At 38.7% G+C, this 27,329-nt stretch overlaps 1 protein-coding gene across 3 annotated transcripts in view; it reads left to right on the top strand.

Annotated features, from left to right (window-relative positions):
- Positions 1–3,792: 3,792 nt before the first annotated feature.
- PSMD1 (proteasome 26S subunit, non-ATPase 1) overlaps positions 3,793–27,329 on the top strand; it is a 108,403-nt gene continuing 84,866 nt past the window's right edge. The window contains exons 1-11 of one of the 3 annotated variants that reach the window (XM_012559438.1): positions 3,793–3,956; positions 9,139–9,182; positions 10,320–10,393; positions 10,581–10,750; positions 14,026–14,231; positions 16,278–16,421; positions 18,873–19,099; positions 22,890–22,950; positions 24,100–24,228; positions 25,371–25,459; positions 25,898–25,976. In XM_012559438.1, coding sequence (XP_012414892.1) covers positions 3,941–3,956; positions 9,139–9,182; positions 10,320–10,393; positions 10,581–10,750; positions 14,026–14,231; positions 16,278–16,421; positions 18,873–19,099; positions 22,890–22,950; positions 24,100–24,228; positions 25,371–25,459; positions 25,898–25,976 — 1,239 coding nt within the window. In that variant the 5' untranslated portion in view covers positions 3,793–3,940. The remainder of the gene's footprint in view (positions 3,957–9,138; positions 9,183–10,319; positions 10,394–10,580; positions 10,751–14,025; positions 14,232–16,277; positions 16,422–18,872; positions 19,100–22,889; positions 22,951–24,099; positions 24,229–25,370; positions 25,460–25,897; positions 25,977–27,329) is intronic. The other 2 variants (XM_023724509.1, XM_004389504.2) reach the window with 2 other exon arrangements.

Below are 27,329 nucleotides of genomic sequence, written 5' to 3'. Positions count from 1 at the left end.
GAGACATGATTAACAGCAGTGTAGGACAGCTGTAAGGGCTAGCATGATGGGGAGGATCAAAGGAAGGCTTCCTGGAGGAGGTGCCGCTTGGCTGGGACTCCAGATGAGTGGTGTTAGCCAAGGGTGTGGGGGAGAAGGCTCTGAGACAGAGGGAAGAGCAAGTGCCGAGGTCAGAGACAAGGCACAGGGCTGCTCTGGGAGCTGCATGGGTTCAGGATGGCTGGGGCGCGGCTTGCCACACAGAGGGTGGCAGGTAGTGACTGAGGGGTACGCAAGGTGAGAGTCCCAGAGAAGCCCATGAAAGGAGAGGGTCCTGATGGCATTTGTTTTGGATAGAGCCTCTGGCGGTGGTGAGGACTGGGTGGAGATTGAGCGCTGTGGCACGACTTCAAGGCTGCCGGAGACAGCTGCAGCTAGGAGAGGGGAGGGGTGGTGGAGTGAGGAGGAGAGACGGGACGGTGTGCTAGGTATGAAGGAAGACAAGATCAGCGCTGACTGGGTAGGGGGAAGAGAACAGTCAAGGGCGCCTCCAGGTTTCTGCTTCAGTAATGGATGGACGCCCTTCATCGGCATTGAGATCAAGGCAGGAAACGCAAGTAGTGGGGACGGGCAGTATTTGTGGCTTAGAGGTTGTGGAGTTTGAGAAGCCCTGAATCACCCAAGCAGAGATGTCCAGTAGCATGCAAGTCTGGCGCTTTGTGGAGAGGGCAGGGCTGCAGGCGTATCTTTTAGGAGCCCCTAGCTTGTCCACAGCAATGGAAGGCCTTGCACCCTCCCAGGGAGAACGGGGAGGGAGGAGCATGTGAGTAGAGCCCAAGAAGGGGACTGAGGGTTTTAGGAGTGGAGAGAGGAGGGCGTAGGGTGGGAGGAATCACAGGCATGGGGCCAACACCTAAGCGGAAGAGCAAAATTCCTGAGGAGGGAGGACTGGATGACAGCGGCCAAGCCCCTCACCTTGTCTGTCTCACGGGGTCCTCGTGAGGCTCCAATGGCGTTGTGGCAATGACAAACACAACAGCCAAGCTGAAGACACTATTGTCTTTTCATGGAGAACATCTTGTCCTTGAAGGACAGAGGTGGCAAACTGGGCACCTATTTTCAAAAACATTTCGAATTAGTTGCTGTATTAGTTTCACTTCTGTAACAAATTACCAAAAACTTAGTAGCTTAAAACAGCAGAAAGTTATTTTCTGGCAGTTGTGGAGCTCAGAAGTCTGAAATGAGTCTTAAAGGGCCAAAAGCAAGGTGTTGGCAGGGCCCCGCTCCCTCTGGAGGCTCGGAGGGAGAAGCCATTTCCTTGACTGTTCCAGCATCTAGAGCTGCATTCCTTGTGTTCCTTGGCTCCTGGCCTCTTTGTCTGTCTTCAAAGCCAGCAGCATAGCATCTTCTCTCTGACTCTGTTTCCTTCTGCTTCTGTCATGGCCTTCTCGCCTGTGACAAATCTCCTTCTGCCTCCCTCATATAAGGGCTCTGTGATTGCATGTAAGGCCCACTCAGGTAATCTAGGTGTCTTAGTCATCTAATGCTGCTGTAACAGAAATACCACAAGTGGATGGCTTTCACAAACGGAAATTTATTTTCTCACAGTTTAGGAGGCTAGAAGACGGAATTCAGGGCACCAGCCTTAGGGGAAATCTTTCTCTCTCTGTCGGCCGTGGGGGAAGGTCCTTGTCTCTTCAGCCTGTTTCCTGGTTGGAGATGTCTGTGTGGCTTGCCATCTATCCTCTCCCATCTCTGCTTGCTTGCTTGTCGTACCTTTTGGTTAGCAGCCAAGCTCTTAACCACTTCACCACCAGGGCTCCTGCTTGTCCTAATCTGTTCTTTTTATATTTTGTAAGCGATTGACTCAAGACACACCCTACACTAATCTTGCCTCATTAATATAACAAAGACAACCCATTCCAAAATGGGATTATAACCACAGGCATAGTGATTAGGATTTCTAACACATATTTTTGAAAGACACAATTCAATCCATAACACTAGCATAATTTTCCCTGTTCCAGATCTTTAACTTAATCGCGTCTGAAAAAACCTTTTCGCCACATATAAAGTAACATTCACAAGTTCCAGGGATTAAGACCTGAATATCTTTGGGTGCAACTATTCAGCCTACTACAGTTGCCAACATTTAAAAACCAGAAATTCAGATTTCTGGCATTTCTTTAAAAAAAAAATCATAAACTCTAGCAACAGTAGCCCTGCATTCCTGAATGGCAACCCTGCAGAAGCTGAATAATGCTGTTCTCTTTACATGGGGCACTCACTCTTCATTTCGTCCCAGTCCTCACCACTCTGTATTGCCTCCCTGACACTGAGCTAGTATTTTCTTACACTAGGCCTGTAAGGCCGCTATGAGTCAGAATTGACTCTACGGCAATGGGTTTGGTTTTGTTTGTTCAGGCCTGTTTTATTCGTTTCCATTACCTGTCAGCATTTGTGACTGCTGCAGGGGTTTGGGAGCACACGGTGTCTTTATGTGAGGGACTGGCAAAAGTACCTCTGTAAAATGTTACTCCCAAAAATCAGTCTGTTTATTTTTCCTGCACACCTCCTGGGACAGTGCCTTCCAATCTGAACCACAGGTTCTACAAGAATGTTTAATAATTGTATTTACCGTATCTTAATAACCAAAGCTTAAGAATACTAATTTTTTATTCTTAGTATTCTTAAGCTTTGGTTATTAACATATAGTAAATACAATTAAAGAAAAAAAATTTTTACTTAAAATTTTTTTTCAATTCACACATACATGCAAATGTGTTAGAACCAAATTTTAATTCATTGGCAATCATGAAACATTGACTTGTGCCACTAGATTAGCTTGTTTTGAGAAGGCCTCAGAAATAAGCTTTAATCATGGCTGTCTAGTTGAATAGTAGCTTGATAATGCAAGGCTAAAAAAACAAAACAAAACCCGTTGCCCTCTAGTGGCTTAAAAAATGGTGCCATTTGCCACTACCTTTGTCAGGACTTTCTCAGTACTATTGATGTAAATTGGCTATACCCAAAAAAACCAAACCAGTTGCCATCAAGTTAATTCTGACTCATGGCGACCTCAAGTGTTTCAGAGCAGAACTGTGCTCCATAGAGTTTTCAATGGCTGTGATCTTTCAGAAGTGGATTGCCAGGCCCTTCTTCCAAGGTGCTGTTGGGGAGATTCGAAACGTGAACCTTTTGGTTAGTAGCCGAGCTCTTAACTATTTGCACCACCCAGGGACTCCTAATTTGGCTATTGAAGCTGGTATAAGACTATGAATGGTAATCATAACAATCATTTCAAATTTCTAAAGATACATTACAAACCATTTCAATGGAAGGAGAGGGAACGGGGCAGATGCAATGCCAGAATGGAAGACTTTTTTTTTTTTGGAAGACTTTTCACCGTATGTCTTTTTTACTTATGATTTTTGAACCATGTATTAACTATTCAAAAAGTAAATAAAAATCTTCAGTGTTCAACTTTATAATAAACCAATGATTACTTATGACCGCCCACGCAGCTGGTGGCGCTGCAGCACCACTCGCACTTCCCCTCAACAGCCTTTCTCTCGGCAATGGGGGGGATGTCGATGAGGGGCCTCTCTTTAGAGGTAGCCATTCTAATGCCGTATTCCAAGTGCGGACGAGTGTCCCGATCGCGAGGGGGCTCTGGCCTCTAGAAGGATTGAAGAAAACAGTGACGCTCTCTGTGCACCCTTCCTTGCGGGCCAGGACAGCGGCGGCGGCGCGGAAGACCCAGGTGGGGTCAAATGCGCGGCAGGCGGCGCGGCGGGCAGCCCCGGAGCGAGCGGGGTCCTGACGAGAAGCGAGCCGGCGGCCTGAGGAGGCGACTGACTGGGCAGCTCACCCGGGAGCTAGCAGCGGCGGCGGAGCGAGCGGGCCCGGAGCTGACAGATACACGGCGCTGCCGGGACGGCGGGCGAGTGCGGGCGCAGCCATGATCACCTCAGCCGGTGAGCAGGGCCCGGAGCCAGCGTCTAGAGGGAAGAACCGCAGCCGCCGCCGGGCCGGCTTTTAGCTGAGTCAGTGGTGTGACTGGGCACCTCCCGGCGGAGCGCCGGCCTGGGCGGTCCCTCGTTGCCCAAAGCCCACCCCGGGCCGTGGTCTGGGGTCCTCGCCGTCCCTCTTGGCGAGCTCCTCGGCGTCGCTTTCTAGCCACAGCCCCGGGCCCCGACCCGAAGGGCGTCCTGGCCCTTCTGCTTTCGAGGGGCTCTCGTTTCTCTCATTACTCCGGCCCGCGGCAGTGGGCCCCTGTGCAGCTGGATAGTAAGGCAGCTCCTGGGTAGACAGCCTGTCTGTTCTCCCAAGTGCTTCTGGACCTGACCGGGGCACCTCTTTCCTCGGAGTGAAATTTGAAATTAGGTTTGGGGTGGGCCATTTCTGAGTCCACTCCGAGGGGATTCAGTTAAGGCACACAAGGAACTTAGGTGTTCAGTGGTTTCAGTGAAGACAACACCCAGAAGATCGCATTTTATACTGAGTCTCAACTTACGTGTGTGAGGCTCGATGCTTAGGAAATAGTCTACTTTCGGGAAAGAACGGGTCTGGGAGCAGATGTCATAGTGTACCACCACCCCCGCCCCCCATTTTCAGACTAGAGATCGTATAAATAGATTCATGTGATGACTTTTGAAATGAAGTAACAGAGAAAACAAGTTTTAAGTGGAGTTTTTTAAACCCCCACTGCACAGTAACTTGCATGTAGTTATCCGCATCCTCGGTGCTTTCTTCCTTGTCTGCTTGTACACCCCCTTTTTGTCTTGTTTTGCTCTGCACTTTTCTCACAGATAATTCGTTGTAAACAATTAGTGATCAGAAGAAAGTGACCTGTATGGTAAAGAGCATAAAACCATGTGTTTATGAGGACTGGTGAAAGAAATTGGTGGAGATGCTGGGAGACATCATACAAAACCAAACCCATTGTCGTCGAGTTGATTCCCAGCCCTGGTGACACAGAGGTTAAGTGCTATGGCTGCTAACCAAAAGGTTGGCAGTTTGAACCCACCAGTCTCTCCTTGGAAACCCTATGGGGCAGTTCTACTCTGTCCTGTAGGGTTGCTATGAATCCGGGAGACATAATAGTTATTTTCAAAGATTTGAAGGGCTGTCACCTGTAGATGGAATTATACTTTTGTCCCAAAGGTATACAGATGTTTGGAAGATCAATTTTAGGTCAGTGTTGATGTTAAACCCATTGCTGTCGAGTCATTTCTGACTCATAGTGATCCTATCGGACAGAGTAGAACTGTCCCATAGGGTTTCCAAGGCTGTAAATCTTTATGGAAGCAGATTGCCATGTCTTTCTCCCACGGAGCAGCTGGTGGGTTCAAACTGCCGACTTTTCGGTTAACCACGTGCTTCACCACTGCAACGCTAGGGCTTCTGTTGTTAGTTGCCGTTAAGTCAATTCTGACTCATGGTGACCCCAACTGCTCCATTGGGTTTTCAAGGCTGTGACTTTCTTGGAAGCAGATTGCCAGGCCTGTCTTCCGAGGTGACTCTGGGTGAGTTCGAACTGCCAACCTTTTGGCTAGTGATCAAGCACTTAACCATTTGGGCCACTCAGGACCCCTTAAGTCAGTGTAAGGAAGAGCATTTCCAGTCCAAGCTCTCCAAAGATAAAATAAACACCAAGTTTCTTGCCACCTGTAATGTAGGCCTTATTCAATTTCAGATCTATCCATTATACCTCTTCTAACTTAGCCCACACCACCTTCATCTCTTGTCTGGGTTAACAGCCAAGACTTTATTTTTTCTGCCATTACTTCCATACAGTCCATTCTTTTTGTTGTAGCCAGAGTATTGTTTTTAAAACTACTTAATCACGTGGTGTCTTTCCCTTATTTAAAATCCTCTCCTGGCTTTCCGTTTATTTAGAATAAAATCCATACTCTTAACCAAACACTATCATGATCTAATTCTCACCTCATCTTACAATGCACTCTTTCTCTTTTCCTTGTTCACTATACACTAATCAACTTGGCCTTTCCGTTCCTTGAATATGTCATTTTCTTTCCTGCCTGTTCCCTCTTTCTAGACTCCTCTTCCCTAAAGTTTTCCGTTGTCTTTTCAATCCTCAGTCTCAGCTCAAATATTAGTCTTTCTTGACCACCCTATTAAAACGTGCTGCTTCTGTCCCCCCTAACTACCCCACCATCACAATCCTGTAATTACCTTGTTTATTTGCCTGATTACTATTTTTCTCTCCTTGAGAGAAATTTTGGGCAGAAAACTTGTTTTCACAATTCCTAGAGCACAGAGATTCTGTGATGATAGTTTAGTGTGTGTTACTGTCACTTGTTAAATTTACTAGATAATTTATCAACTTCTGATTCAAACCTTTGGTCACTTTGTTTCCTGTCCTTTGGCTCACATTGGTCTACCATCTGGCCCAGGTGCTAAAGAGGCCAGTGTCATGGTTCTGGTGTGGATTATTGAGTTTATTCATTCATTTATCCACTATTTATTGGGTAGGCACTCGCTTGCTAGGCACCAAGAACACAATAGTGAGTAAGAAATCAACATGTACTGTTAATTCTTTTAATAAATTTAGCCATAAATTTAGCTGTGTTCTCCTATTCATGACCTTTTCCATATCTGTCTTAGTAATCTAGTGCTACTGTAACAGAAATACCACAAGTGGATGGCTTTAACAAAGAGACATTTATTCTCTCACAGTCTAGGAGGCTAGAAGTCCGAATTCAAGGCACAGCTCCAGGGTTAGGCTTTCCTCTCTGTCGGCTCTGGAGGAAGGTCCTTGTCATCAGTCTTCCCTTGGGTGTAGGAGTTTCTCAGCGTATGGACCCTGGGTCCAAAGGATGCAGTCCGCTTCTAGCTCTTTTTTCTTGCTGGTAGGAAGTCCCTCTCCTCTGCTCCCTTCTCTCTTTTATATCTCAAAACAGATTGACTCAAGATACAGCATAATCTTGTAGATTGAATCCAGCCTAATTAACAGAACTGCCTTTCATCCTGCCTCATTAACATCATAGAGGTTGGGATTTACAATACATAGGATAATCACATTAGATCTCAAAATGGTGGACAGACACACAGTACTGGAAATCATGGCCTAGCCAAGTTGACCACACATTTTTGGGGGATACAGTTCAATCCATAACAACATCTAAGCATTCTGCCTATTCCATAACACCTGTTTGAGTAGAGAGAGAGGTAGTTTATTGGAGATGTACAATTGATGTTTGTTTTTAAACCTAATATAGACACATAAAGAAAAATAGTGCTAAATACTTTACAACAATAGACTCCTACCTCTCTTTCCCCTTCCTGATCCCTAGAGGCAACCACTTCAACTTTTTAAGCTGTTTCTTCTGGGATATACTTCCGTATTTATAATTAATGTCCGAATACTGCTGTAGATTGATTCAACAATTTTAGATAATTACCTACTGAGGTATTACGGCATAAGAGGATTTTAGCATTTTTAAACCTTTCCCATTCTCTCCCCCATCCAAAGGACAGTTCTGCTTTGTTTTTAAGAAATGGGAAATATTAGTGTATGAAGTGAGAGTATTTGATTTAGTTCTCTTCCGTGCCCAAAAACTGAGTTTCAAAGCCAAGATAACTAAAAAATTCGTCACAAGAGAAACCGAACAGGAGAGTATAAAAATCTATCGCTTCTTTTGGTAAAAGTAGTTCAGACACACCATTGATAGATGATAGGGAATCAGTAGCATTTTTAATACTTTGATGATGTGTTCTGGTATTCATGATCTGTTCCACACCTAAGCATTCTATCATCTATTCCATAACACCTATTTGCTTTTTTTTTAAGTGGTTGATTCTTTAACATTTGTCTTGTCTCCTTCATGCTGTCAGTTCAGTAACTCTGCTCTGGACTTGACATACCAACCTAGAGTACGAAGTTCTTTTTATCTGCTTTTAGAATAGTATGCCCTGGCACCATGGTATAGTTTCACTTGCTAAATTTTGTATCCTTTTCCATATGGCTCTCTAAAGACTACAGGAAACTGTTTCGCAAATCTACACTTAACAGAAATTGCCTTGATACTTTTTAATCAAATCCTGGTTTTTACTTAGTGTTCCAGAAAGATTTTGAGACCTATATGGGAAACATATCTGAGAGACAATTTGGTTTCCTTTATGCTCTAAGGACGGTAATTTCCCATATATTTTTTTCCAGTAATCTTTTTGACATATGACTATATTTCAGGGTTCATTCTTTTGAGAGGATAGTTGTTTTCTCTTATCTCCTGTGTTAGTGCTAAGACCTTGAAGCTAGGATAAGAGTTTATGGGGAACACTGTGCTTGGGTAACTGAAATTAGAACAAGTAAGATTGTTCATCATTTACATCCTCTAGGTTACTTGTGATACAAGGAGGTGTCTTAATATTGTTGTCGTTAGCTTCCTTTGACTCAGCCCTGAATCATGGCGACCCCATGCACAACTGAACTGAACAAAACACTGCCCAGTGCCGTGCCATCCCCATGATCAGTTACAGATTGGATAGTTGTGATCCATGGGGTTTACACTGGCCAATTTTTGGAAGTAGATCTCTGGGCCTTTCTTCCTGCCTTGTTATAGCAACTTGAAATAATTGAAATCTTTTGCCCTGTTGAGTTGATGACTAAATACTCCTTTTTCTTGTATATAATTTTTATAACTGTACATTTATTTTGTGTGAATAATTTTATGTTAAAATTGTGGGAAGTTTTCTCATTTTGGTCTGTTTGAGTCAGTAAATTAGGCCAGTGGTTCTCAAACTATAGTGAGCATTAGAATCACAAGGAAGGCGTATTAAAACACACATTGCTGGGCCTCAACCCAAGAATTTCTAATTCAGTAGGTCTGGGATGGGGCCAAGAATTTGCATTTCTAACAAGTTCCCAGGTAATGCTAATGCTACTGCTCCAGGGACCACACTTTGAAAACCATTGAATTAGGCAAATAATGTGATATAAATGGTGTCATGGGGATTTGATAATATAGTTGATTCTTAAACTTTGAAATATAAACCTTTACAGCTTTAAAGAAACAATCATTGCCGTAATGAAGTCTTTATTTGTTCCCAACCATCATATATTTTTGACCAAGCACTAATTTCCTTCTTAGTGAGCATGTATTTCATAATCATCATATATCTTTTGTTTTACAGCTGGAATTATCTCTCTTCTGGATGAAGAAGAACCACAGCTTAAGGTATGAGTTGAAGGAAAAGTAACTGCATTTAATATGAATACTCTGAAGCTCTTTGATGATATCTGTATAAAAACAATTTAATGATTTAATTTAATTTAACAATTTAAGGCTATCTGTATAAAAACAAACCAAAAAACCCATAGCGGTCAAGTTGATTTCAACTCATAGCGGCCCTACAGGACAGAGTAGAACTGCCCCATAGGGTTTCCAAGGAGCAGCTGGTGGATTCGAACTGCCAGCCTTTTGGTTAGTAGCTGAGCTCTTAACCACTGTGCCACCAGGGCTCCCGATATCTGTAGATCGTCCATCATTTAGTGATTTAATGTAACCATCCTTCCCAGCCTTTACCCCATCCCCCCTTATTTGAATACTACCACCAGAGGAGAGTATTTCAGCAGTAGTTGCTGGTTTTCCCCAGACTGTAACAAGACTAAGGCAAATAAACCTCAATATGACACTTGAATAACCTCCAGTTTCTTTATCAACAGAAAGCACAGAAAGTTGTTTTCTTCTGTGTCATGTATTTGACGTTGTTTTCATTTAATGAAAATTTGAAATATTCTTCAAGCAGCTCTAAACTCCTGAATTTATTTACATCCAAGCTAGCAACCTGGGGTTGGCCTTGCATATTTAAGGAGGAAATGTTCATTATGGTAAGGAATAACATTATACGGCTGATCTGATGTTTTATGATTGAAAAGGGAAGGAAGTGTAAAAACCTAAAAGAAAATATAAGTCTGTTGGTAAGTTTTTATATTTGTTATCGATTAAAAAGGGAGCCCTGGTGGCACAGTGGTTAAGCGCTCGGCTGCTAACCAAAAAAGGTCAGCATTTCGACCCCACCAGCTGCTCCCTGGGAGAAAGATGTGGCAGTTTGCTTCCATAAAGATAACAGCCTTGGAAACTATGGGACAATGCTGCTCTGCCCTGTAGGATCGCTGTAAGTCGGAATCGAGTTGACGGCAACAGGTTTCTTTTATGTTTGTTGGTAAGTTTTTATATTTGTTATAGTTTAAAAGTTTTGGTGATTATTACTGAGGATGTAGCCATTGATTTATTGGAAACGCTTTTTTTTTTTTTTAGGAAGTGTAATGGCATGTCTATCTCAAAACTGAATTTTGGTTTTATTTTCTACAGGAATTTGCACTACACAAATTGAATGCAGTCGTCAATGACTTCTGGGCAGAAATTTCTGAGTCTGTAGACAAAATGTAAGAAATTATTTCTATAAATTGAAATAAGGTAGACCACCTTTACCTACCTGTGGTTGTGAGTCTTGCAGCTTATAAATTCATTTAGACATTTGCTGGTACTAAATTGTGACTTGAGTATTTAGTCTTGGGAGTCTTAAGGAAAACCACAGTTTGAACTAGGCCTATACTTCCTAATTTCTTTCAGAGAAGTTTTGTATGAAGATGAAGGTTTCCGGAGTCGGCAGTTTGCAGCCTTAGTGGCATCAAAAGTATTTTATCACCTGGGGGCTTTTGAAGAGTCTCTGAATTATGCTCTTGGAGCAGGTGACCTCTTCAATGTCAATGATAACTCTGAATACGTGGAGACTATTATAGGTAATTATCTTCCATTTGTTAAGGTTTTATCTAATTGGCTTCTTTCTTGCTCTAGTGCATATAGCATTTTTTTTTCCTGGATTACTTTTTGATGTTGCCAGATTTCACTTTAATTGGAAGTTTGTAGTCTTTGCAGTAATTTCTTGCAGACTGAGTTTTAGGTCTGCTCACCAACTATGTGCTTTATTATTTTTTGTCATAGTGAACAGGAGCATCAATAACAGTAATAAAGAAGAAGCTCACCTCACAAAACAATTTAAGAGTGAACCCAAGAAATTATTCAAAAACAACTAAGATAACCCATAAAGCTAGTTATCTCAGTCATTATGATTATCTCACGTATGCTTCTTGGACACAGTCAGAACTAGGGGATATTTCATGTTTTAGAGTTAGTTCAGAAAGTGGATTTATAGATAATTGCTCTTTCAGTCTCTATCATGAGAATTGTAATTTATTATAGTCTAATGACCATACTATTATGATAAGATTAAATCAGATTATTATGAACAATGAAAATGGAAGATAGCAATTTATATACTTGCTTTTAAGAAACCATTATTGAGTATCTACATTGTGCTAGGCACTGCCTGTCACTCTGCACACCATGGTTTATTCCACAACTACCTTGTGAGGAAGAATCTAGCCCTTTTTTACAAATGGGAAAACTCAGGCTCTGAGACTATACAAGCAAACGGCTATTAAATAGGAGGGCCAGAATTCAAAACCCAGGTTTACACACTTCAGACTCCATGCAGTTTCTACTAGTAACCATTGTTTTTGCAGTCATCTCTTTATTTTAATATGTTGACATGTTTCAAAAAGAATTTGAAGTGAAGGGGTAGGTGGCAGACAGGTAACGCTCTGGGTGTTCTGACTCATATTTCAATCAGAGAAGCTTTACTATTTCAGATTTTGTTCAAGATTTTGTAGCTTTTAAAAAAGTTTGAAAACTCCTGGTATAGATGAAAGAAGGGACTGCATATCCTTCAGACATGTCTCTGTGGATATCATTTCTGGCACACAAGCTTTGGTTCGTAGTTACGGAGAGGTCAAGTGTATGTTCTCTGTCAAGAATGTGCAGCGTAGATACTCTGCACTGCTGACTGAGAGGAGATCTGCATTATTTACCCTAAACCTTAAAAGAAGAAAGTTGGTATTCTCTTCCAGAAACTGGGAAGTGCTGTGCAAGGGGGTCCAAAGGAAGTACCTTCAAATGTCCCTGAAGTTCTAAAGTAGGATTCTGAATTCACATTTTTAAAGGTTTTGCCATGATGGTATGAAAATATTGTGAGTCACTTTACTATGTAGGGGTTTTCATCTTTGCATCCTATGAGAAGTACAGATGATTTTAAAGGCTAAACCGTATTCATTTGAAGTCAGAGCACTTTCCTCATATTAAGTTAAAAGTAAGGAGTAAAATACTTTTTTCTATAATTTGATGGCTTTTTGATGAATGTTGATAGCATTTTCCAACAGTGATCTACAATGCCACCATTTTACATATTTTTATGCTTTTAAATAGGACTGTTTGTACATAAAGTGCTAGGAGGTGGTAGATGCCTTCCCTATTTCCAAATGCTGAATATCATGTTAGATTTTAGAAGGAGATAGTTGATCAATAGACCAGCTTTATCTGCTTTTGTTTGTGGAAGTGGGGCTCACCTTTTCCCTCTAACTTTGTCGGGACTGCTAGAGCTGATTTCTGAAAATGTCAGTGACATTTGTGAGGGGAGATACCAAATAGAATTTGGGAAAAGCTTTCTCTAGGATCTTGTTGAATGTCACAAACAGCACTTCCAGAAGTTCAAGCCTAGTAAGTCCTCTCCAGCTATGAAAAGACCTCAGCTGGGAACAAGGCTAGATTCTGGTACATAGTTACAGCTTAAAGCTGATGAGTGAGAGCGTGAATCTCAGTTGACACTTGGGAGGTATGTTTTTTCCTCAGTTACATAATCTAAAGAAAACTCCCCGAATGTTGTAATTCTGAGTTTCCTCTCTGGTGGGGTAGAGGTATTGTTTCTTAGCTACAGCTGGTTAAAAAAAAACCTCATATTAGGGGCCTGGTAAAAATTTTCTACAACCAGAAGATTTTCTACAACTAGAGTTGTTTAAGGTCTGTTCTTTACTAATACTTGGTTCTTGGTTCTTACCTGGATCTGCATGGTTCTGCCTGGATGGCCCCTGAATGAAGTATATTCCAATTTGTAGAAGTCCTCTTCTTCCTCCCCAGATAAAGATCTACTTAACATATATTTCGTAGGCCAGCAATTCTTCATGGAAGTTCAGATCATTTCTGTTTCCTGGGGCTATAGTTTGTAAGCTGTAGAGATGATAATTAGATTATATGTTATTCCTGTTGGGTGGCTACTTATCTTTCTTATGCAGGAGAAAGAGGCTTAAAGAAATTCTCCTCTTTGGTTGTTCCTAGAAAGATTAAGTTGTGATTACAAAGTAGTGTTAACTGAGTTGTAAGCAAACTTCAGTGTCTTCCAACAGGTGTGCTCTTGGGACCCTTCTTTTCTTTAGATTATATAACTATACTTCCCAAGTGTCAACTGAGATTCATGCTCTCACTCACCACTGCCACCCCACTCCCCCATCTGCCTGAGTCATTGTGAAATGAGGACGCCAAATTGTGCACATGCACCATTGCATGAATTTACAGGGGGAAGTAGATCCCACCCACCTCACCTTAAGAAAATGATTATTTCAGCTGATTTGCTACAATTGCTGGGAAAGTTTTTGGAAATCTTTTGGAATTACCTTTAGAACTTGTGGCACATTTCAAGTCATTATGCCATTATCTTACAAAGATGATTTAGACCAGGGCCCTACTCTTAAAGAGTAAATAGTTTCGTTGATGTGAAGAAGGGTAATTTTGTATCACCATGTAATAATTGCTGTAATATGTCTTTTTGATGAGCCTCAGTGATGACAAAAATCTGTTTTTTGAAAGTAAAACAGCAGTTATTTTTAGTCAACTCTTGAATAAACAGCTTATTCAAGTAGAGTAATAGAATTTTGGTCAAAATAAAGTAACAGGACAGAAATGTTTTGAATAATGTATTGATATCATTAGAATTAGAGCATAGCTCTCTAATGTAATTGTTAAGAGAACAATGTTAGTTTGAATGTATAAGTTTAGTGTTTTTCAATTTGCTTATTACTTTATAGTCATCCCGTAAGTATATGTGATTATAAATGGTGGGCGTTGCCTTTTCTGGTAGTTCAGCCCAACTTACAAGGTGATCAGAGTTATTTTATTTTCCTCATAGCAAAATGCATTGATCACTACACCAAACAGTGTGTGGAAAATGCAGATTTGCCTGAAGGAGAAAAAAAACCTATTGACCAGAGGTTGGAAGGTATTGTGAATAAAATGTTCCAGCGGTGTCTAGATGATCACAAGTATAAGCAAGCTGTCGGCATTGCTCTGGAGACACGAAGACTGGATGTCTTTGAGAAGACCATATTGGAGTCGGTAGGTAGATGATGTAAATTTGGAGATTAGTATTGATGGGAAATGAGCAAAGCTAATTATTAAAACTGAATATCTCATGGGTAGTGAAAAGAAAATCTAGTATAGAAATAATAGCATACTCTTTTGCCAAATGTTTTTATACTTATATATGACTCTTGGCTGTGTGTTTTGTGCATAGAATATCTGCTAATTCCTACCCGAGTTTCTTTGATACCCGTGGGGTGTTGCATGGGAATGTTGTATTAATTATACTGCCCTTTGAGACTGTTGATAAGTACGTGCATTGCTTATGGCTAAAACTACAAACTAGATTTCTGGTTTTGGAGTGTTTTGCAATAATTATGACAATTGTAAGTCACCACCCAAAGTGGTCAGAAAGTGAAGTGCAGGACTGAGTTAAATGGACATTGCCCTGCAGGCGCACTTCACTCGCCTCACCACCTGTCCCTCTCCACGAGCAAGCTCTCCGCGTTGTAGCCATTTTGGCTCTTCTCGACACCTAGGTATACTCTGCCCCATTTCCTTGCTTTTTGCCAAAAATATTCTTTCCTTCCCTTTCTTACTTGCTTAATTCCTATTCGTGATTCAGAGCTCAGGTCAACTGTTTCTTGTTTACAGAGCCTGCCTTCAGTTGCTACCACCTCTGCTCTCCTTAGCTCTACTACAAAGACTAGGTCCAATTCTCCTGTTACCTCATGGAGGCCTGTACTTTTGTCAAAGTGTTTACGGCTATAGTAATTAACTAATTGTATTATCAGGTAGTTTTCTGTTTTTCCCACCAGATTACAAACTCTGCAAGGACAGATCTTTTGTGTTTTGTCCACCACTTTGTGGATAAACCTAAGGCAATGCTTAACAACAGGAGTTAAGATTTTTTTTAATCAGTAAATTAATGAATGACCCAGTATGATAGAATAGCCCTTGTCCTGCTCTCATTTCATTTTTGTGCATTTGTAGCCTCTTCTTGCCTTATGGGAATAGGATTGAAATTGCTTTCATTCATTCAGCAAATATTTTTTGAGTGCCTACTATGTGCCAGATACTGTTGTAGGCATGGAGATACAGTGTTGAACAAGACCTGCAAGTTCCAAATGGAACATTCCGGGGGTGAGGGGGGATCTAGAGAGGAAATAGGCAGTCAGGCCAAGAAATGCATACGATAAGGGGATGATAAATGTTTGTTTTTAACTAAGCAGAGTAAGAAGTGTATTTACTTTGTAGCCTAGAGCACATATGCATATACATATAACTTAAGTTTCATGAAACAATAGCTGCCTTCCCACCTGTGATGTACTCTGAAATATTAAACTGTATTTCTCTTTTTCTTTTAATGTTAGTTATACTCCATTAAGTTGATTTCTTTACACACTGATGGGTCACAGCTTGCTTTTTGAAAAACTTTTTTAGCTCTTCAGTATGCTTATTTATGTTGAAGGACTTTACACACTAGGGTGGTATCTCAAATACTGGAGGTGCTTTCGAGAGCCACAAAGTAAACACACACAGTCTGGAGTCAGAGTTTACTTGTAGGGAGAGCACCAGACAGATGCGACAACACTCAAAGCATGGGGTACTCAGAGCTGAAGAACGGTTCTGTCACGTCGTGTTCACTGACCTGAGGGAAAGTAATGTGTATAGCCACTGAGTCATAAAGGAGTCTAGTAGCAAAGTAAGAGGCAAAGAGACTCCTTAACGGAAACAATTGAAAAACACAGCCACTTGGTATATGGACACTTGTACATATCTTTTTATAACAGCTAAAAGCATCAGTCTGTTATATTACACTATGTTCAAGTGGTGATCATCCTAGGTCATCACTAAATAGGAAGTTATCTTCAATCCTTTTTTTCATGAAGATATGAAAATATGTAATTCTTTTAAGGTTTTCATCTAAAATTATTAAAGTTTGATTTGTGTTGTTTAGGAGGTTTAAATCATTGACTGCCTAGAATGACTAAAGAACGTAGTTTGAAAGAATTCATTTTTAAAATAAATGTATTGCTTCAGTAACCAGATAATGATGTATCTTTTAATTATCTCTTCCAGAATGATGTCCCTGGAATGCTAGCTTATAGCCTCAAGCTCTGTATGTCTTTAATGCAGAATAAGCAGTTTCGGAATAAAGTACTAAGAGTTCTAGTTAAAATTTATATGAACTTGGAGAAACCCGATTTCATCAATGTTTGTCAGGTAACTACACTATATTACGCTACGCTAGAGGGCGGTAGTGGTTCATTGGTAAAATTCTTGCCTTCTATGCAGGAGACCGTTTGGCTGCTAACCAAAAGGTCGGCAGTTCAAATCCACCAGCCGCTCCTTGGAAACCCTATGGGGCAGTTCTGCTCTGTCCTGTATGGTTGCTGTGAGTCGGAATTGACCCGATGGCAGTGGGTTTTTTTTTTGGGTGGGGGGAGGGGGGTTTTTTGGTATGCAGGAGACCTGGGTTCAATTCCCAGCCAGTGTAACTCATGCACAGCCACCACCATTCTGTCATCGATGGTTTGCATGTCGCTGTGGTGCTGTACAGATTTTAGCAGAGCTTCCAGAAAAAAGACCTGGCAATCCACTTCTGAAAATCAGCCAGTGAAAACCCTGTAGATTACAGCAGTCTAATCTACAACCAATCATGGGATGGCACAGGATTGGACAGCATGTTGTTCTGTTGTGCATGGGGTCACCGTGAGTTGGGGGCCAACTTGGCAGCTGCTAACAACAACAGTACACTATGTTATCTACACTACAGCTGTATTATTCTCCTGGTTTCATATGAGTATCTAAATTGATCTTTACAACAGCCCTGTGAAGACAGGGCGTATCGTTTATATTCCATTTTATTGATAAGAAACTGCATTTCAGGAAGCTAAAAAGCTATTTTGTTTTTAATGCATTCTTTCTGTGTGCTGTTACGTTTTCATTTTTAAAATACTTGAAGCTGTTTAAGGAAAGAATGGGAAAGTCCAAAAAAAGAAGGTAGAAAAAAACTACCTATGTCATACTTTGTTTCATTTAAAAAAGAATTGAAGTGTAAAAATCAGCTATATATATCTATATATAATGGTTTTCCCCCTGCTTATCAGCATATGTAGGTCTACCTCATTCTTCTTAATGGCTGTTATTTTATTTTATTGAGTGCAGGTGTGCATAGATTAGATTTCTTTTTTCCTTTTTTTAAGGGTTGCTTTTTAACAGTTATGTAAGTTTTTGTATTTTGCTTATAGTACAGCATCTCATTGTGCATTGTGTTTCTTGTTTTTCACTCTAATATGTTCTTATTTGTTACTGTCCTCTATACTTTTTTAAAATTTAGACTAATACATATTTTTAAAGCAAGTATGAAATCAGAAAAACTGAAAGAAAAAATACCCATATTTACATCACCCTTTAATTTTTTCTATATAAATTTTTGGAGTTTTATTTATTTCCAAAAAACTGACTTAACAATTTTATGTCCTGATTTTTAAAAATACGTATTTTTTTTTTGACGTGTCAAGTCAATGGAATACAAACCTCAAATGATACTGAAAGTCTCGTATAAAGAATGGTATTCTGCTGCCCTTTTCGTCTCTGTGTTTCAGTTTTACTCCACAGAGGCAATTTTATCTCTTGGCTGTTTTATTCCTTGTCATTTTAAAATTAAAAAATTTTTTATCTTACTGTTTTTACATGACTGTATTACATACTTATGTAATATATTGCACAACATATTATGTAATACATTCACATAATTCAAAATTCAAAAAGACCAAAGAGTGTATAGTGAGGTTTTTTTTTTTCCTACCCCTTTCCTTCAGCTACCGAGTTCTGTTCCTTGGAGGCAAACAGTATCAATTATGTATGTCCTTTAATTTAACATTTCTCCATGTTGTAAGTCTTCACTCATGTAATTTCTTGATTATGCAGGAGTCATTCAGAGAATGTACTTTATCTTACTAACCGTTCCCCTGTTATTGGTCATTTATTCTATTTCCTTTGTTTTCTATTCTTAGTTTATAATAACCTTCATTAATATGTTTACTTTAAAATTGAGTTACTTGCTACTGAGAGAAAAAGAAAATGTAAATTGAGTTCTTAAAAGGAAAATTCTAACTTTACTGGATAGTTTTATTAAAACATATGGCAGATCCTAAGAGTACTAAGAAAAATGCTTCAAAAATTGTCATTTTAATGCCTCTTGTCTTGGCCCAACACCATACAATGGCTGTTGAATGAATGAACGATTCCTACAATATAAAAATTTATATACTTTTTTAAGGAAACAATTTGAAGAACTTGTTGCCTTTGTTATCCTCAGGATATGGTAGAAGCAGGAAATAGAGCTGAAGGAGCACTTAAACATAAATTATAAATAAGATTTAAAGAAGCCAAGTTTCATTCAGCAACCAAATTGAATACTACTAATTGCCAGGCATAATACTAGGAACTGGGGATATAATTTGTGTAGGTTTTCTTATGGAAGACAGTTGCCATTTTAAGGAAAACTTTGTCTACTATCAGGATCAGAAATAGAGCATTAGAGTAGAATAGTCTGCCCCAGTTTGCTTGTGCTTGTATTTTAATGTTTGTATTGTTGATTGTTTTCTCATTCTCTGAGTATTTTGTAAACAAAGTTTTCTTTTATTATGTAATTGTTCTTTATTTCAGTGCTTAATTTTCTTAGATGATCCTCAGGCTGTGAGTGATATCTTAGAGAAACTGGTTAAGGAAGACAACCTCCTGATGGCTTATCAGATTTGTTTTGATTTGTATGAAAGTGCTAGCCAGCAGTTTTTGTCATCTGTAATCCAGAATCTTCGCACTGTTGGCACTCCTATTGCTTCTGTTCCTGGATCCACCAATACGGGTACTGTTCCAGGATCAGAGAAGGAGAGGTATGATTATTTTTTTCTGCATCAGAACTAGTTGAACAATCTTTATTTCACTTTGGGAATAGGTAGACTATTTATGGACTGTTCTGAGAATAAATGAGTTTCACCATTAGCTTTTATAGCTTGATAAAATCACGTTACGCTGTTGTTCTGTTTTGCACTGTGTTAGGCACAGTAGGGAAAAATGGAAGAAATGGACACTTCTGGAAAGAAATGGAAATGATTGGTAGGGAGGGCCTGCCAGACAGCATATGTGGTCTCTAATGAAGTAAATTAAATATCTCAGGTGGGTAGGTGATTTAGAGTTTAGGTATTTGGGTTGGATATATCTGGGTTAGATGTTTGGAAAGTAAGAAACATTCTCAGCGTTTTGTGCTTTTATTAGAACTAAATACACATGTATCTCAGGCTAATACAGTATTAGATTTTATTTTCCTATATTCCCTTACACATTTAGACCACTTCTTAAAATGTCTGAGTTTGTCTCTGTTGTGCATGTTTATTTTCTTTTTAAAGTTGCCTACACAGCAGTGAGAGTCATCCTTCTAAAATCTAAATAAACCTTGTTAAGTTCTAAAAGTAGCTTACAAGGCTATACATGATGTGGCCTTTGCATACCTCTTTCTTTCTCTCCTTGCATTTTCTGTCTTGCTTACTGCCTTCAAAACTCACTGACCTTGCTGTTCCTCAGACACACCAAGAATATTTCTTTCCCCGGGGCCTTTACATTTGCTGTTCCCTCGGCTTAGAACTCTTTCCCCAGATCTTTGCATGGCCATCCCCTCACTTTATTTTAGTCTTTTATAACATTTCTTACTACCTTATTTCGTATATTTATTTGTTAGTCACCTTTATTAGAATGTAAGTTTCATGTCGGTAAGGACTTGGTCTTGTTCAGTGAGGAGGCACCAGCACACAGAAGAGCACACATAATATGTTTTGTACATGTTTAGATGCTCAAAAATAAAACTATCTGGTGGAGGAATAAATGAAAAAAAAATTAAATTATAACATGAATATAAATTTTAGCTAAAATAGTCTGTAGTTGTCTCTGGTGTTTTATCTTTGGTCTGCTTTAAGTTCCATAGTATAATTTTTTGAGGTGTTTTTTTGCTTAGCATGTCTTTGATATATATTTATGTTTTGGGATAAATCAGTAACTGATTCGTAGTTTTTGCTGAATAGCATTTTGTTGTACAAATATACCACAGTTTATCCATTCGTCTATTGATGGACATTGGGGTTGTTTCCAGTTATTGACTATTATGAACAAATTGCTATGAACATTGTTATATATGTCTTATTGTAAGCCTTTTATTTAGGTTGCATTTCTCTTGAGTAATTACCTAGAAGTGGAATAGCAGGATCACAGTGTAGGTATACATTTAACTTGGTGAGAAACTGCCAGACTGTTTTCCAGCCAGTGGTGTGTGAGCATTCCAGTTGTTCTGCATCTTTGCCAACGTTTGATGTTACCAGTCTTGTAATTATTACTCCTTCAGTTGGTGTAAAATATATTCGATTGTGATTTTAATACAAGTCATTTGTCAGATTTATGTGTTATGAATATTTTCTCCCAATCTTTGGCTTACCTTTTATTTTCTTAATAGTTTCTTTTTTTAAAATATTTTATTGTGTTTGAGGTGAAAGTTTACACAGCAAATTAGGTTCCTATTTAACAATGTTTAAACAGATTGTTCTGTAACATTGGTTACAATTTTCACAACGTGTCAGCGTTCTCATTACTTCCATTCTGTTTGTTCTGTTTACGTTAATCTAGCTTCTCTTCCCCCCCTTGTCTTCTTACCCTTGCTTTTGGATAAAGGTTGACCGTTTTATCACATATAGTTGAGTGTTCAAGGGACACATTACTCACGGGTGATACTGTTTGTTAATGGTTTCTCTTGTCATGCTGAAGTTTTTCTTTTTTGATGAAATCCAATTTTCCTTTTTGGAATCCTGAATAAGATTTCTTTTGGACAACCTCAGGTTGTAGGAATATTCTGTTATGCTTTCTTCTATAAACTGTATAGTTTTAGGTTTTATGTTTAAGTCTGTGGTAGATCTCAGCTTAACTTTTTGTATATGGTATGAAGTAGGAGTAAAGTTTCATTTTCTTTTTTTCCACCCATTTGTATAATCTAGTTGTTCCAACACCATTTGTTTAAAAGACTATCTTTTCCCTATGAATTGCCTTGTAGCCTTTGACCAAAACCAGTTTACCATGTATATGTTTTGGTGGATTCTCTATTCTTTACCATTGATCTGTTTGTCTTACCTTACACCAATACCACACTATCTTTATTGCTGTACTTGAAAGCAGGTAATATAAAACCTACAATTTTGTTTTCCCCCATTCCACAAGATTGCTGGGCTATTCCTACGTCTTTTGCATTTCCAAAGTCTGTGGGAATCTCTTTAATTTGGGGTAAATGAAATCCTAACCAGATTGAATCTTCTAATCTATGAACATGGTCTATTTCTCCATTTATTTAGGGTTTCTTTCATTTTTCTCAGTGGTGTTTTATAGATTTTTGTACAGAATTTTTGCACATCTTAAATTTATTCCTAAGTAGTTCATGTTTTTTTGATGCTAATGTAAGTGACATTTAAAATTTTTCAGTTTCTAATTGTTACTATATATAGAAATACAATTGATTTTTGTATATTAAGTTTGAATCCTGCAGCCTTGCTAAATCATTTATTAGGTCTAATTTTTTTTTAATAGATTCGTTAGGATTATCTACATAGAAATCATGTTATCTGTGAATAGAGACAATTTTATTTCTTCCTTTCTAATTTTTATACCTTTTTTACTGCATTGCCTGGGATTCTCAGTACATCATTGACTTGAAGTGATGATTGGACGTCTTTACCTTGTTCTGGTACTGGGGAGAAGCATTTAGTTTTTTTTCTTTTTGATTTTTAAAATTGTCTTCCTTCTTACATTTTTCTGAAGGTATTACATGTTGTGTGAATCTTCATTTCTGAAATGATTATTTTTCCTCTTTCATTTCCAATTTTTCTGTAAAGTCTATCATTTTCTGAGTTTTTCTAATTCTGATATGTAATATTCTTTTTATTTCTTGTATCATTTTATTAATGGTTTTTATAATAATATTGTATGGGACTTTACTTCGATCTTTTTCTATTGCTTGTGTTCTGTGAAATTAGTTTTCCTGAACTTTTACCAGGGAGGCTCATTTTAAGTTAGTTCTTCTAATTGCACTGCTCCTATAACTTCCTCTTCTGTTGTGTTTGTGAAGTATTTGAGAAAATGGTGGCTTACGTTTTGAGATCTTCTGCTGTTTCCTTTCCCACTTTTATTTAGACCTTTTTCCTCTTCCTTCATCGTCTCTGTCCTCTCAATTTGGTTTCCGTGCCCAGCCTTTTGTCCTCATGGTGCTTTGACCTAGAAGACAGTTCTTAGGGCCCCAGCTGCTTCAGCCCCTTCAGACCGGTCTTGTAGCTGTTGGTGGTTTGTCTCTGTCTGATTGTAGTTTGGAATTTGGGGGGATACATTGTCACCTGGCTCTGTTGTATTTGTTGCCGTGGATTTTTCTTAGTTGCTTTGTGTGTTTTTATGAGTATATTGGGGGGAATTTGATAACTGAGATTGCTTCTGTCTTCCCAGGATCTTTTCTACTTTTCAACAGTAACATAAGTAAACATTTTTTCCTTGCAAAATATTTAATTCGGACATGGTTCAGATCTGTGGTGTAAACAGATCACGTACACATTCTGCTCAGAAAAGAATTGTCAGATCACTGACTACTGGTTCTCTTCATTTTAGCGAGTCAATGGAAACTGAAGAAAAGACAGTCAGTGCGCTTGTAGGAAAGACACCAGAAGCGGTGAGTGTGCTTTTTAAAGTTGAGATTGCCATGTAACATACATTCCCACAGTACATTGTGACTTTTTGTAAAGTGTTACATACCTGCCTTTAGGAAAGTTTATATTTAGGTTGGTACCAAAGTCATTTTATAGAAAGGAATTTTCTGTGAAAAGTAAAAATTTTAAAGTTAATCTGAAAACCACCTAACCTAGAAGAAATCAAATCCTTAGATTCTTACTGAAGAATGAACTCTGTCCAGAATAACTCTAAATTATCTGTCAGAGGGTGAGAAAAATGTATGACTTATGACAAATAAATGGCAATTTATATACCGGGACAAGTTAGTTGTTTTTAATATTCACGGCGTATGGGAGTATGGGGTAAGGGTTGCAGGTGTGGTCTAGTGAATATAAATGTTTCCTCTATCAGAACTTTTGATTTCTGTTGCTTCAGTATATTTATATATAAACTGTAACTGTTCTTCACCTGGATAAAGAGTTGCTTCATAAATGTTACCATAGCTAAGCGTATGTTGATGATTTGGTAGTTCTCACCTAAAGTTACGCTTTGTAAAATCATTTCCTTGCATACTGTTAAAACTCATTGCCATCAAGTCGATTCCAACTCACAGTAACCCTATAGGACAGAATAAAACTGCCCCATAGGGTTTCCAAGGAGTGTCTGCTGAATTCGAACTGCTGACCTTTTGGTCAGCAGCCAAGCCCTTAACCACTGCACTACCAGGGCTCCAGTGCATATTATTAGTAATTAGTTATTCTTCCCCAGTTTGAGGGTTTTTTTTTTCCCCCAGTTTGAGTTTTTAAAAAAAATAATATATTAAAATGTTTTACATTTAAAGCTAATTCAAAATGAATTGCATTAATCCATCAAGCATTTATCATATCTCAATGGCACCTAATTAAGAAGTAAATAAATTATTCTTCCTTTCTAATGATACATGAGTTTTTTAGATTCTGCTATTAAATCTACTTTTAAATCCTGCTCTTAAAATGCGAATTTTCCTTGTAACCTGTACTTCAGTCATGTGTATGGACTGTGTGAATTTCCCTGGTTTAGGGCTGTTGAAATAAAGATGGCTTAATTTTGAATTAGTGAATTTCAGTAATATTCAAATTTTAGTTCCTTTTTGGTTTGTTTGTTTTACCAGAGCCCAGAGCCCAAGGACCAGACTTTGAAAATGATTAAAATTTTAAGTGGTGAAATGGCTATTGAGTTACATCTGCAGTTTTTAATACGAAACAATAACACAGACCTCATGATTCTAAAAAATACAAAGGTAGGAAATTTGTCTATAATGGAATTTTCTTTTTATTTCTTAGCGTATATGAGTATTTATTTCTTGTTGAATACTTTGTTATATTTTATTCCCAATCTAGGAAATAAGTAAGTTTTTATAAAAATAACAATGGGTAAAATTTTTGAACTTGCTGGAAAAGAAGGAATTAGCATTGATTGAGCTCCTGGTTTTGTGCTAGTGTCTGATTGGGAAGCTTAGTGCATGGTTTATTTTTTCCTTTAATTGATTTTTTATTTTAATGTGTGTATGTTTATATACAAACACACACCTAGTTAGATGAGTAGCACAATCAGAATAGTAGTGTAGTTTGCTTATGTGTCTGTTTTTCCCAATGAACTGTAAACTCCTTGAGGAAAGAGATCCCTATCTTGTTATCTCAACCTTTGTTGAGATAATGATCCTAATAATTATTTATATTAATTTTAATTTTTAGCCGTAATATATTTGTGTGGTTCAAAAAATATTTTGATATAAAAAACCATACAGCATGAAAAGTCTTCTTCCCATCTCTGTTTCTTATTTACCCAATTCCCTTTCCCAATGTCATTTATCTTTTTTTACAGCCATATTCCATTACCAAATAGCTGTTTGTAGAAGCATATGTAATGTTTGTCAAGAAGCATATGTAATAATACTTCTTGAGACTTCTAATGCAATTTTTATAGATGGCAAAAAGACACAAACTCACATAATTTTCACATTTGCCAATTATTTGAATCCTAGATTTTATAAAATAATCTCATTAAAAATAAGATTACTTTGGCAACTGCAGAGGTTCAGGGTTAGAAGAGGTGTAGTGTTCTTTAGGTTACCCTAACACCTTGGACGCCTTGGGAAACAGGCTTAAGAGAAGTAGAAAATTATACTATTCAGAATCCAAAGAACAGACCCTAAAGTAAGCTACTGCTGACCTCAAGTTAAGACAGCAAACAATACTCTATTTGACTTGCTTGTTTTTGTAAACTAATCTGTATCAAGAAATATCCGAGATCTATATTTTAAATATCGATTCAACTTATTCACGTTTTCTTCACAAAATAGGGCCTCTAATTGTGTGTTGTTTGTGTGGATGTGGATGTGGATACTTTGCCAGTGATAAAAATCTGTATTTATATTTGTAGGATGCTGTACGGAATTCTGTATGTCACACTGCAACTGTTATAGCAAACTCTTTTATGCACTGTGGGACTACCAGTGACCAGTTTCTTAGGTAAATATGCTTAGAGGTTCCCACTTTGGTTTAAAGTAATTTTTAACAGAAATTGTGTTGGCGTTGTTACATGGATGCAGAGTGCTTTAACTGGCCACGATCCTGAATTTTTAATTATATTTTTGCTGTTATACATTTTTCATCACATGTGCCTACTGATTTAAGGTAAAAGTTGGCTTGAAAATAGACTTTTGAAGGAAATGTATTAAGCTCTGAAAATTTAATTTTGCTTTTGTTCATGGTGCAGTTATATGTCATACATAAAAAGAACTATTTTTAAAACTTTAAGTCAGGAAGTAAGATAGAATCAGCAGTAATTTGAGATCCATAAAGAAAAATCATTTGAAATGGTTCAAGGTAAAATTTTAGTGCCTTCGACCAGAGAGTTAAAACCTTTATGCAATTTTATTTGTTTCAGTAAGTTTTCTTTTCTTACAGAGATAACTTGGAGTGGTTGGCTAGAGCCACTAACTGGGCAAAATTTACTGCTACAGCCAGTTTGGGTGTAATTCATAAGGTAATGTACACTGATCAGGGTGAATAGGCATTAACAGAAGCAGTTTTTCTGGGGTTAAGCAGTAATAAGGGTTTATTATAATTCATTGACAAGTACATTTTGTTAAATCAGGTCAATTATCTTACAAGAAAAGATGAAGTAAATAAGATATTAAAATATACAGCAATCTGTGGGTTCTTTTTTTTTTTTTGTGCGTTAGGTGAAAGTTTACAGCTAAAGTTAATTGCTCGTACAAAAATTTATACACATATTGTTATGTGATACTAGTTGCAATCCCTGTAATGTGACAGCACACTCCCCCCTCCAACCCAGGTTTCCTGTGTCCATCTGACCAGCTCCTGTCCCTTTCTGCCTTCTCATCCTGCCTCCGGACAGGAGCTGCCCATTTAGTCTCGTGTATCTGCTTGAACGAAGAAGCACACTCTTCACAAGTATTACGTTTTATAGTCCAATCTAATCTTTGTCTGAAGAGTTGGCTTAGGGAATGGTTTTAGTTCTGGGTTAACAGAGAGTCCGGGGGCCATGTCTTCGAGGGTTCCTCCAGTCTCAGTCAGACCATTAAGTCTGGTCTTTTTACGTGAATTTGACTTCTATACCCCACTTTTCTCCTGCTCCGTCAGAGACTCTCTGTTATGTTCCCTGTCAGGGCAGTCATTGGTGGTAGCCAGGTACTGTCTAGTTCTTCTGGTCTCAGGCTGATGGGATCTCTGGTTTATGTGACCCTTCTGTTTCTTAGGCTAATACTTTCCTTGTGTCTCTGGTAGTCTTCATTCTTCTTTGCTCCAAGTGGGTTGGGACCAATTGATGCATCTCAGATAGCTGCTCACAGGCTTTTAAGACCCCAGACACCATTCACCACAGCGGGATGCAGAACATTTTCTTAATAAACTTTGTTATGCCAGTTGACCTAGATGTCCCGTGAAACCATGGTCCCCAGATCCCAGCCCCTGCAGCTCTGTCCCTCTAGGTGTTTGGTTGTGTTCAGAAAACTTCTTAGCTTTTGGTTTAGTCCAGTTGTGCTGACTTCCCCTGTATTGTGTGTTGTCCTTCCTGTCACCTAAGATAATTCTGTGTTTGTTTGTTTTTTTTAATGAAGAGAAGTTTATTTCCTCATAGTCAAAGTAGGCTAAAAGTCCAAATTCAGGATGTCAGCTCCAGGGGAAGTCTTTCTCTCTCTGTTGGTCTTCTCATCAATGTTCCCCTGGACTAGGAGCTTCTCTGCACAGGGGCCCTGCTCCAAAGGATGCTCTCTGCTCCCGGCACTGCTTTCTTGATGGTATGAGGTCCCCCTGTCTTGCTGCTCACTTCTGTCTTTTATATCTCAAGAGATTGCTTCAGGACACAATCCAGTCT

Source organism: Trichechus manatus, unplaced genomic scaffold, assembly GCF_000243295.1.
Source record: "Trichechus manatus latirostris isolate Lorelei unplaced genomic scaffold, TriManLat1.0 scaffold00249, whole genome shotgun sequence".
In the NCBI taxonomy this organism is placed as follows: domain Eukaryota; kingdom Metazoa; phylum Chordata; class Mammalia; order Sirenia; family Trichechidae; genus Trichechus; species Trichechus manatus.
This window is presented reverse-complemented; position numbering and strand designations above follow the sequence as displayed.